Below are 12,592 nucleotides of genomic sequence, written 5' to 3' on the forward strand. Positions count from 1 at the left end.
CGGGCGGGCGGGCTGGCGGTGCCCGAGCCGCCAGGGCGGATGGCAGCGGGCCTTCGCCAGCTCCAGCTCGAAGGGCCCGGGCCGGGGGATTTGGCCTCCTCGTTCCCTCCGGCTCGCCTCTCCTTAGTAAGTACCGTCCCCGCCCTTTCTCCGAAGAAGGCCGCTCGGTCACGGCCTGCGCGAGGGGCCGGGGGTTGGGGTCGCGGCCCAGGGAAGCCCTGTTTCGGAGCTAAAGCTGGCGCTCGCCCCTTTCTTGCCACGGGTGCCCCTGACATGGCCACAGGTGCGGCTGACTGGGCGAGGGGCGCTCGGGCTCTTACCCAGTCCCTGATCCCCGGATAACAAGGGGCAGCTGGCGCCGTCCATTGGAAAGTGACAGGCACTTTACAACAGCCTGACTTCCCGGATCCCCAGCCCCAACCAGTCTCCTACCTGCCTCCGCTCAGGGAAACTTCTCCACTACTGTCTGAACGGTCTCCGTGGCTGGCGGCGACTAATCTTGGTTTCTCTTTGTATCAAAGCTGCTTAAAGGCTGTATCCTGAGTTGGGTATCTTCCACTTTTCTTACCCTGTCGATGCTTAGCATAGTAGAAGAGATAACTAAGTATCAGTGATTCTACTTCCCAGTTGGTTCTGATTTATAGCATAATTTTGGGGTATGGGTTTATTTTTTAAAACTAGCTATTTTAAGAGAAAAAAAAAGTTTCGGTTTCTTAAACAGCCAAGATTTCTGAACATTAACTGTTGTCAATGACAATTTAGTGCTGATTTGTCTTCTAGGTGCAAAGAATTGTAGACTAAAGCGCCATGGATAGAAGAAGTGTGGGTGAAACAGAAAATGGAGATGCTTTCGTCGATGTGAAGAAGCTGCCAGCTTCTAAATCCCCCCATCGCTATACAAAAGTAGGTTTTGTTACTAATGAAATAGTGTATCTTTGTAGGTGGGGACGTTAGTAACTTGTGTAGGTATTTCGTTGGTGTTATTTAAAGTGGTAGCCTCATTCTGACTCACTATATGGATTAAATAGTAACTAAATTTAGTAAAGCATTGCTTTGAACATTTTTTCTGGAAGTGTAAATACCAAGCGTTTAAACTGGAATTTGCTTGTAAGTAGCCTTTAGGTGAAGGGAATATTGGCTCAGGTCCCATATCAATTTGTGGATAAGTATGTATTAACACACAAGTTCTGTAACACCTGTGTAATTGGTATGTTATTGACTTACATGCTGTAAGGTGAGGATTCCAGTTCTGGGATGCCTCATAAAATCAGTGTCCTCTGTATTGAGCTTTCCTAGGAATGCTCTTTAGTGTGCTTGGCCAGGAAAAGTGGTATTAAAATATTTTTCTACTTTCTATTACAAACTGGATATGTGTTTTCAAAAGTAGGACTTTGGGGCCGAGCCCGTGGCGCACTCGGGAGAGTGCGGTGCTGATAACACCAAGGCCCCGGGTTCGGATCCCATATAGGGATGACGGGTGCACTCACAGCGCTCACTGGCTGAGCGCGGTGCGGCCGGTCTCAAAAAGGACAAAAAAAAAAAGGACTTTGGTCATATTTCCCCTTGCTAAAAACTTGTACTTTTAAACTGCTTGTCTAGATAGCTGCTTTTGGCAGGGTGAGGGCGGGAGAATCCCCTCAACATTGTATATTTATTAAAGATACTGTATCAGTATCTTGTTGGCTACTGAATATTTTTGAAGAGGTTGACAGATTTTAGTGAGCTGTAAATCTACTTCTGGGTCCCTGAAATGTGCTGGGCTGGAGTGCATAAAACATGTTCAATAGTGGTAAAGCAACTGGGATTGTTGACAAGAAGAGTTATGTTCTAGGGCCGACCCCGTGGTGCACTCGGGAGAGTGCGGCACTGGGAGTGCAGCGAGGCTACCGCCGCGGGTTCGGATCCTATATAGGAATGGCTGGTGTGCTCACTGGCTGAGCGCGGTGCAGGCGACACCGCACCAAGGGTTGTGATCCCCTTACCGGTCACGAAAAAGACAAAAAAAAAAAAAAAAGTTATGTTCTAATTGGACCCATATCTAGTATGGACCCAGTCATGTTTATAGTCCCTGGCTTCCCAAGATACTGATTGGTTAATGTTTTAAAGTCAGGCCTTGTTTGTGCACTGCTGCCAGTACTTTTATCTACTTGATAAATGCTATCAGATTAATATTCATTTTCAGCATTAAAAAAAAACTGAGCCCCCCGCATAGGGGGGAAAAAGGTGTTTTGAGGTGTGCAAGTGTTATTGGTTAATTGCTATCTTAGCACAATCTATTTTGGCATGATGGGATGTGAGTAGATTGCGTTTTTAGTTTTGCATTCAGGTTAGGTCTTTCCAAATGTTTTTCTCTCAAACCTGAGAGTGCTTGACTAGTGTTTCACAACTTAAATTCATTTCCTAAAATGTTGACAGGTGAATTCTGAATGAGAAAGGCTTATCAAATGAAGAGAAACTAATTTGAACTGCTTATAAGCTTACATGATTTCAAATCTCTACACTTTTTGAATTAAAGTTCTGGCTGGTAGTCTACTGGTAGAGTCCCAGAAAGGCTTTTGGATCATTTTCACACCCTGAACAGAGGGTGGCATGTATGCTTGTATGTTTCACCTTCATGTATATATCTGTCTTTATGTCTAAATCATCTTTAGGAAGATATTATCAGTCTCTCTTAGAGTAGAATTTATGTTTGTTTGCAGTAAGGATTAGGAAGCTCAATAATGTCCATTTTTGGGCCGGCCTGGTGGCGCACTGTGCTAGTGCGCCGCTTGAGAAGTGCGGCAGCGCTCCCGCCGAGGGTTCGGATCCCACATACAGACCGGTTCCCGCTCACTGGCTGAGCGAGGCGCGGGGGCAACACCGAGGGTTGCGATCCCGTTGCCGGTCCTGGTCCGGTACAGGGGTGACACTGAGGGTTGCAATCCATTGCCGGACACGGAAAAAGACAAAAAAAAAATGTCCATTTTTGATAGTCCAACCTCAGAACTCTGTCATACTTAGATAAATGTGCCTTAAAGAACTGTTTTAAAAAGCATTTTTTAGGTTAATGACAGTAGAGCTTAGATTTAATGGTCTTCTCTACCAAATTTAGTTGGAAATAGGTTTACTTTCTCCTCCATTCAAGAGGATTTAGTTAATAGCAATTTTAGGATAGTGTTTAGGCAGTGTCAGGGTAGTGCTTTCCTATTTATGTTTCTCAACACTCTAGTAATTTTTTGTGGGACATGAGGATAACTAAGCTTTTCTCCTTTGAAGAGAGTTTGAAGCAATCCTGCATTCTGAGTACTATAATGAATGTTCTCTTGGTTTCACAACTGGAATATTATTTGAACCATCCTCCTCCCTCATCTACATACTGAGATCAAACTATTGGAATATATAAAGTGTTTAGTAATGTTTCTGCCACTTTAAAGTCACAGGCTAGAAGTAGTAGATGGGAACTGTTCTCATCACTGATTTTTATAGGTGGTATATTCTGTGGAAACTTTTGTAAATGTGAGATGTTTACTTACAAGGTTTAAAAAAAACAAAAACACATTGGCCAGATGAGAGGGCCCTTTAACCTTTGACCCTTTTTAGTTTAGGGTTTAGTTGCTTTCTGGTATAACGTTAATAGTCTCTTCAGAATTTGAAGGTTTATTTTTTTCCATGAAGGTGTGAGAGTGCAGGTGTTTGATTAGGTGCCATTCAGGCTAACATACCAGAGTTTCCCTGTGTGTTAACACGTCTTTTAGTTCAGTTCTCTTCTCAAACATTAACGTGCCTGGGGATGACCTATAGGACTTGGTAAAGTGTGAATTCTAACAGGTCAGAGGTGGACATGAAGATTCGGCTTCTTAACCAGCTCCCAGGTGGTGCCCATGCTGTTGGTCCACTAACCATACTTTGAGTAGCAAGGCTTTACCTTTCCTTGGAGAACTTGATAAATTGTGTGGTTAAGCAACTCAGATGCATAGTTACTCCTTGGAGTTGAGACGGTGTCATTTGCGCTTCCAAGAACATCTCGGGAACTCAAGTTGGAGTCACGTTGGGTACTTTTAGACCTACTCCTATGCCTCAGTGACAATTAACTGGGATGGTTATAAGTTGGTTTATCATATGCACCTGTTATCCTGAGGGTCTTGAGCACTTAATTTATAAACTGTCGGGTCTGTTTTGCTAGACCAAGTTTCTAAGACCATAAGGTGTGTTTTTGTGGTATTTAAATGTGCATTTTAAGGGTATTGGATTGTGTTAAAGGACTTTCGGAGGTTATAGAGTCTCATCTGAAAGTCATGGATTAAAAGTGGTTTAGACAGTCGTTCTCAAAGTGTGGTCCCTGAACTAGCATTCATATCGACTGGTAACTTGTTAGAAATACAAATCCCAGACCCCTTCACAGCAGTATTGAATCAGAAACTCTGGGGGTGGGCCTAGCCATCTGCATTTAACAAGCCCTTTAGGGGATTCTGACTCTGGTTCAAATTTGAGAACCACTGGCTTAGGAAACGGAGGGAGTGGTGTTTATTAGTGGAAGAATTTTGGGAGACCCGTTCATCTTTTTCTTTTTTCTTTTCTTTTTTTTTTTTTTAAGATGACTGGTAAGGGGATCTTAACCCCTGACTTGATGTTATCAGCGCCACACTCTCCTGAGTGAGCCACAGGCCGGCCCCCATTCATCCTTTTCTTACCTGATCAGAGGCCCTTGTTTACCAGTCTTGAGGCATAGTACCTGCTTTTCTATTAGTGATGCCATCTTCTGCTTGAAATACAAAATAGAAATGTTTTAGATTGTCCCCTGTTCAGATCCATGTTTTTTCTTCAAGTGAACAGACTGATCTTAGATCACAGAGTATACATACTTTGTGCTGTGCCTCCTTTGTTCCTGTATTTTGCCAGTGACTCTTTATTAAATACTGTTACCTGCCAGTTGGAAAAAGGTAGAGGACACTCAGATCATTCAGCTTGCTACTGACCATTGTTAAACATGCATGTTAAATCTACTAGCTAAAAAAAATAGGTGTTGGATTACCTGAGTTTAACTTCATGTGGGCTCTTCATTATGTTAATTAGACTGGCTGGTTAGCTCAGTTGATTAGAGCACCACCTTTTAACAGCAAGGTCAAGGGTTCAGATCCCTGTACTGGCCGGCTGCCCCCCCCAAAAAAAGTTATGAATTGGCACCATTGTAGTCATCAGTATCTTTGGGGGTCTTTTAAGGAAACCATCTTAATTTGTGGCTGGTGGGTCAGCTGGTCATAGTGGTCAGTAGAGCCATGTTTATGTCTCTGCTTTAAAACCATCAAGAAAATAGACAAGCAATTGAAGTGGACTGATTTGAGTAATCATCCTAGCCTTCTTGGAGGGAATCAGTTATGAGACTTGAAGCCAAGCCTCTAAGAAAAGAGTATGGTGTAAATCCTGGGTTGAAGTCAGGAATCAGATAGTTTTTCCTATACAGAGATCTTGTTTGATAACTTTATATGTGTCTTTCATAAACTGAATTGAGTAGTAACCTCTGGCATTTCAGTGAAAAACTTAGCTACAAACTTCTTAAGCTAGTATCAAAATAGGGATGTCTGTATTGCAGAAGGCAGAATTATGGTATGAAAAATCATAATATATATATGGGGGGGGCAGCTGGTCCATACAGGGATCCAAACCCTTGACCTTGGTGTTATGAGCACCATGCTCTACCAAATGAGCAACAAGCTAGCCCTCTCATTATATAACCTTAATGTGTCAACTGTCCAGAAAAACTAGCTAACTGGAAGTTCTTAGAGGAAGCTGGCTGGCAAGACCATAGATAGTGTGGATTCTGACTGCTCTTTTCTACCTGTTCCAATTCTAGCTCATCTTGGAAAGTTAGGATTTAGGGCCTGTGCCCTCATAGCATGTCCTCTCCTACTTACTCATGGTGGAAACTTTTAGCTAGGTAGGGAGCCAGTCATTGTACAATTGGATCCTTTAAGACAGAAATTTGTGCACCTCCCCTTACCCTCTCAAGGGAATCATTGGAGAGGAGGGGATAAGGGGCTGATGAGCCACCCTGCCTGGTTTCGGACCCCCACTCTACCACTTACTTACCTATGTGGTCTTCAGCCAAATACTTAGCTTCTCTGAATCTCATCCTTTTCCTCTGTAAAAGGGGGTAGAATAGTACCTATCTCATAGGATTTTTATGGGGAATAAATTAGAAAATGCAAGTCAAGTGCTTAGAAAAATGCCTGACATGGGCCGGCCCGGTGGCGCACTGCTACAGTGCGCTGCTTGGGAGTGTGGCGGTGCTCCCGCCAAGGGTTCGGATCCCACATACAGACCAGCCGCTCACTGGCTGAGCGAGGTATGGGCGCAACACTGAGGGTTGCAATCCCGTTGCCGGTCCCGGTCCGGTACGGGCGCGACACTGAGGGTTGCGATCGTTGCCGGTCACGAAAAAAGACAAAAAAAAAAAAAAAGAAAAGAAAAAGAAAAATGCTTGACACACATTAAGTGCTAAAAGCTGCTTATGATGTACTAAAGGTGAGGGGAGGTACTAAAAGATATACCTCCCTTGGATACCAACTTTATAAGAAGATGCTCATTTTCTAAATGTCACAGGGAACCATCTGCATTTTAATATGAAACCAGGAAGCCCTATTGATGATGTAATGCCACCACCCTAAAAATTATTTTCATATTTTAGGTTTTCATCTAGTGTTTATCTACCTGCTTACTTTTTTACACTGCTTTTCAGTTGTATAAACACATTTAAAAGCCAAGGTTTATTTTTATTGCATTAGCCAGATCAACAGAAAAAACACAAACAAAAGAAAGCTTTCCTGGTTTTTCCATCCCCATTTTCTTGGTTTCATATAAATTCTTTCACTAGAACTAATTCTTTGCACAGAATCAGCCAATATTATTAGATGTTTGGGTGAGTCCAGGTAGTAAGCCCTGTTTATCAACTCTGCATAATCCAGTTTGAATCCTGATCTGCCTACAAGAACTTCGCTAAATGGTGCCTTTTTAGCAACTAACTTTAGAAATGGGGGATGATGGAATGTATCTCATGTGTCCCTTGAGTTGTTCACCATTGCCCTGGATACCAACTATGGATGCTGTTATCCCATTGTTATCTATTTTTAAAGCTTTCTAATCTTTTCAGAACAGTTAGTGTGACTGTATAATGAAGTATCAGGTCAATTCAGCAACCATCTGAGAGCCTTGGGCCAGGGCTAATACTAGTGAGTGTGTGGAGGGTGGGGACTGGGAGAGGAGGTCAAAGAGGGACCTAATCTAATCACTGGTCTCAGGACATTTGCCTTCTTTAGGAAGAGCCAGGCATACACACAGATGGTGTACTCGGTTACTTCTAGAGTGCTTTGACCATTAACAAATAAAATTTTCATTTTTTAAAAAAATCTGCCTTAATTATAAAAAAAAATTGAGCTTTTTACTTTTGTGAATTTAATTCTGCTCACAAAAAAGTGTATTCCCTTTCTGTAAATGTGACTTGTGTGAAATTCTTCTATAATGTCAGAATGTCTCTAGATCGCTTAGCTGCTTCTGCATGGGATTCCTGCAGAAAGCAACTGGATAAGGATTTTAACCATTGTTGTTTTGGGCTTATATTCGGATTCATTTGTTTTCTACTTTAATACTGATGATTGTTAAACGTGGGTGTCCATATTAATCATTGCCAAATACCGTAGATTGGTTTGGGAGGCTTTACGAATTTTCTTTAAGGTAGGCTACTGCAACTAAGAAAATGTGTTTCTACTTACTTGGGTATGTGGCTCTTGGGCAATTAGCAGCTTGTTCTTGCCTGGTCAGGTTTTAGTAACCTGTGCAAAAAGTGAGGTCTCAGGTTCTACAGGTTGAGTATCCCTAATCCCAAATCCTCTAAAATCCAGAACTTCTTGAACACCAACATGCTGCTCAAAGGAAATGCTCAATGGAGCATTTCAAATTTCAGATTTTTGGATTAGGGATGTTCAGTATGTATTCTGCACATTCTAAAATCTGAAAGAAAAAAAAAATCAAGATCTGAAACATGTCTGATTCCGAGCATTTCAGATAAGGGATACTCAACTTGCAACTCTTCTATTGCCCAGGTGAGAATTATAGTGAATTTGTCCATGATTAGTAAGGTCCTATGGGTTCTTAGAATTCTACAAAAAGGTAATCTCCCATTCTTTCTTGAAATACTCATAAAAAGGGAGCACTCCCAGTTAGAGTGGGGCACTTTCCAAGTATTTTGCTTTTAGCCAAAGTTGAAGGTTTTCTTTAAAAATATCCCAAAGGGGTTCCTTTCCAGGAATAATTTGATAAGGGCTCTGGATGGGTTGGCAAATTCAAGAACACTTCTCTTGAGAGAGTGGAAGAGCCATGGGGGTAGAGTCAAGAATCATCTGCCTATGCTGGGCTCTGAGCTTGGCACACAGGAAATGTTCTGTGGATAGTTATGAAAAGAGCAAACTGGATATTGACTTAGCTTGTGGTTTATCTCCTCCCCTCTCAGTGAGGGATCTTCTTGGGCTGTGATACCATGTTATGCATCTTAGCGCATTGCTCAAGTTAACACATTTAGCTCTGAAACTGAAGAGGAGGCTCCCTCTCATTTTTCCCTAAACGTTCAGTGGATCTTAGGCCACATTTTGAGAAACATGCTGTATTTAAAGCATTAATTCTTAGCCTCTTTGGAGTCCAATGAAGATCTTTTGAAGGTATGAAAACTCACTGTAGAAACTGTCCAAATACATAATTTCATATAGTTTTAGGGTGGGGGGAGGGGGATCTTATACTGCTTGAGGCCATGAATTGTTTTAAGAAGCCCTGTTCTTAAGAACAGAAAATATAGTTTTACCTAGATGTTTAAAGTTATTCCCAGCAACTTTTGCAATCTGAGTTATTTACTTATTTATTTACCCTGTTCTTAGCCTATTAATGAAGAAAATGGCTCTTCATTCTCCGTAGACAGGCGAGCTGTGTTTTAGCCATTACAACTTGGTCAGAGATACACCCCCCTCCATATAGTGCTACGGGCGTGGCTAATGCCAGTCTGCAACCAGCTTGCTGCTCTGACTTCTGATCTTACAGGTCTGTCAAGTTTGTACAGTTGGTCACTTGAGTATTTATTCACACCTAACATATGCCAAGCATATAAAGCCAACATAGAAAACTGGAATAATATGGAAGTGAAATTAGAACGTTTTTACCAACCTGAGCAACTCTTGTATCTGAGAGTAGTTGACATTTATCATCCTGTGATTATAGTGATACATCTGTAAAAAGAAATTAAATCGAACAAAACATTAACCTCTGGTAATTGAACCTCTTAGTTTCATTTATTTTTTTTAAGTAAATTTTTAAAATTGAGATACAGTTAACATATATAAAATTCACCCTTTTTAAAGTGTACCTACCTTTGATTTTTAGTAAATTCACAAAGTTGTATAACCATCACCACTGCCTAATTCCAGAACGTTTTCATCACCCCAAACAGAAACCCTGTACCCGTTAGCAGTCACTCCATATTATCCCCTCCCACAAGCCCCTGGCAACCATTAATCTACTGTCTGTATGGATTTACCTACTCTGAACATTACATATAACAGAATCATTCAGTGTGTGGTGTTTTGTGACTGGCTTCTTTAACTTAGCATGATGTTTTCAAGGTTCATCCATGTTGTAGCTTTGATGTATCAGTAATTCTTTCCTTTCTATTGCCAAATAATATTCCATTATATGAATATGCCAGATTTTGTTTATCCGTTCATCAGTTGATGGACACATGGGTTGTTTCCACTTTTTTGCTGTTGAAAATAATGCTGCCATGAGCATTTATGTACAAGTTTTTGTGTGGGCATATATTTTTCAGTTCCTTGGAGTGTAATTGCTGGATCATATGATAACTGTTTAACTTTTTGAGGAACTGCCATTTTTTTCCATAGCAGATGCTCTACTTTACATTTCGATCAGCAATGTTTGAGGGTTCTAATTTCTCCACATCTTTGTCAACACTTGTTATTTTCCGTTTTTATTTTTTCTTGGAGGCCAGTATGGGGATCCGAACCCTTAACCCTTGGTGTTATAATGCTTTGCTCTAACCAACTGAGCTGACCAGTCAGTCCATTTTCTGGGTTTGTTTTTTTTTTTTTTTTTTTTCAAAATTTAAAAAAAAAATTTTTTAAAGATGACCGGTAAGGGGATCTTAACTCTTGACCTGGTGTTAGCACCACACCCTCCCAAGCGAGCTAGCTGGCCATCCCTACATAGGGACCTGAACCCATGGCCTTGGTGTTATCAGCACCACACTCTCCTGAGTGAGCCACGAGCCGGCCCTCTGGGTTTTTTTTTTTTTTGATTACAGCCAACCTAGTGGGTATGGAGTGGTATCTCATTGTGGTTTTGATTTGCATTTCCCTAACAACTAATGAAGTTGAACATCTTTCATGTGCTTGTTGGCCATCGTATATCTTCTTTGTAGAAACGTCTATTGAAATCGTTTGCCTGTTTTTAAATTGGATTATCTTTTTGTTATTGAGTTGAAAGCTTCCTTTATGTGTTCTGGATACGAGACCTTTTTCAGATATATGATTTGTAAATGTTTTTTCCCATTTTGTGGGTTGTCTTTTCACTTTCTTGATAGAGTCCTTCAAAACATCAAAGTTCTTAAATTTGAAGTCCAATATATCTACTTTTTTCTTTTGTTGCTTGTGCTTTAGGTGTCATAGCTAAGGTGTTTAGGTCTTTGATACATTTTGAGTTCATTTTTGTATATGCTGAGAGGTAGGGATAAACTTATTTTTTAGAACAATTTTAGATTTACAGAAAAACTGGGAAAATAGTAGAGAGTTTCTATATATACCTCATTCAGTTTTCCCTATTATTTTTTGCGGCTGGCCAGCATGGGGATCTGAACCCTTGACCTTGGTGTTACACCATGCTCTAATTGGCCAGCCCTTCCCTATTATTAACATCATTAGTAAGGTGTATTTGTTACAATTAATGAGCCAGTGTTGGTGCATTATTTACTAAAGTCCATACTTTATTCACATTTTCCTAGTCTTAAACTAATGTTCTTTTTCTGTTCCAGAATTCTATTCTGGATACCATGTTACATTTAGTTGTCATTTCTCCTTTGGCTCCTCATTTCCCTTTTTGTAAGGCTGTTGGTTACTTTGTTAAAATATTTTTTGGTCCCCAAAATAGGACCAAATTTGGTCCTCCTAGATGTTTTGTGGCTGTATTGATCTTCCCTAGTCGACTCCTAAATAAATAGATAAAATCATTGGAGTTTGAGCAAACAGCTGTAGTAGTAATAGAGAACATCTATCACTTGGATTCCTTATTACCTTTTGGCGTTAAAAGTTTCAAAGAAAGCTGGCCAGTTAGCTCTGTTGGTTAGAGTGCAGCCTTATAACACCAAGGTCATGGGTTTGGATCTCATACCGGCCATATGCAAAAAATAAAAAATAAAGTTTCATACAAAATCCCATTGTTTAGAAATTGTTGTGTACTGAGAATATACACATATAAGTGTGAAGTGTATTAACTTTGGTTTAATAGTATGCTAGTGTTCTTAGTTTAAGATTTGGATTTCGGGGGGAAGGGAATATTCATTAATCTTTGAGTTACTTCTAATAGCAGACAATTGCTTTGCAATATTTTTTCCTGTGGTGTTACGTATAAGTATTTCCTATATTATAAGGTCCTTTTTCTATTGGAAAGTTTTTAAGCCCTCCTGTCCTTAGGATTTCTGTATTATAATATCTGATCTCAGCATAACTGCTGTTAGTCCATCCTTCCTGGCCCCTAACCCTAAATTTGTGTCGCCTCTGCAGCTCTGAGAACGTGTTTGCCCTGCAGATTTCACTGGACTCCAGTCTTTACTTGCAATTTGCAGGTGGTATGTCAGTGCTTTGAAAGTTTTTTCAGAATTTTGAACAGCCTCTTGATGTTTTCTCAGTCTTCTAAATTATTCTAGGTATTTCTACCCAGTTAAGAAGACAGATGATTCATAAATAAATCCTAAATAAAGGCAAATACCTGACTGATATCCTGGTTTTAAAACTAAAATGTTGTCTGGTCCTAGGGCATTTTGCTGTCCTGAAGAAAACGTTTAGCCACTTCAGGTATCTGAAGACACTGAGTGAGTTCATAGTATGCTAATGCACAATAATTCCTATAGGCAGAGAGAGCAAGTCTGTCCCTCTGTCCTTATCCCAAGATATGAAGCAGTGATCTGAGAAGCAGTGCACATTCTTCTGTTCAAAATTCTGTTGTGAGGCCTGTGATAGAAGAGTTGCAGAGGTCATGGCACAGTGGTATATGTTTTTTTGCAAGGTAATTGCAGCATTTTACTGGTACTGAACATTTGGGAATTGTTGTTTTTGCTTTATTATGAAAATATTTAAACATATACCAAAAAAGAGGCAATAGTTTTTGTGTATGTTTATGTATATGAGCAGATGTGTGTATATATACACACACATATATATATGTATTAGAATGCATGTATTTCCTAGTTCTGCTGAAAAGGCCTTGAAGCAATTAAGGATACCCAATTCCCAAATATTGGTTTCTTAAATCAGTCCCCTCTTAAAGGAACTAGGGCTTATGAGAGAAA

General features: G+C 40.4%; 1 protein-coding gene across 3 annotated transcripts in view; it reads left to right on the top strand.

The window, feature by feature from the left end:
* EIF4ENIF1 (eukaryotic translation initiation factor 4E nuclear import factor 1) overlaps window positions 1-12,592 on the top strand; it is a 47,341-nt gene that overhangs the window by 1,013 nt on the left and 33,736 nt on the right. Inside the window, exons 1-2 of one of the 3 annotated variants that reach the window (XM_008566421.1) lie at window positions 1-126; window positions 781-903. In XM_008566421.1, coding sequence (XP_008564643.1) covers window positions 808-903 — 96 coding nt within the window. In that variant the 5' untranslated portion in view covers window positions 1-126; window positions 781-807. The remainder of the gene's footprint in view (window positions 127-780; window positions 904-12,592) is intronic. The other 2 variants (XM_008566418.1, XM_008566420.1) reach the window with 2 other exon arrangements.

The sequence above is a fragment of the Galeopterus variegatus genome, unplaced genomic scaffold, assembly GCF_000696425.1.
Source record: "Galeopterus variegatus unplaced genomic scaffold, G_variegatus-3.0.2 Scaffold241, whole genome shotgun sequence".
In the NCBI taxonomy this organism is placed as follows: domain Eukaryota; kingdom Metazoa; phylum Chordata; class Mammalia; order Dermoptera; family Cynocephalidae; genus Galeopterus; species Galeopterus variegatus.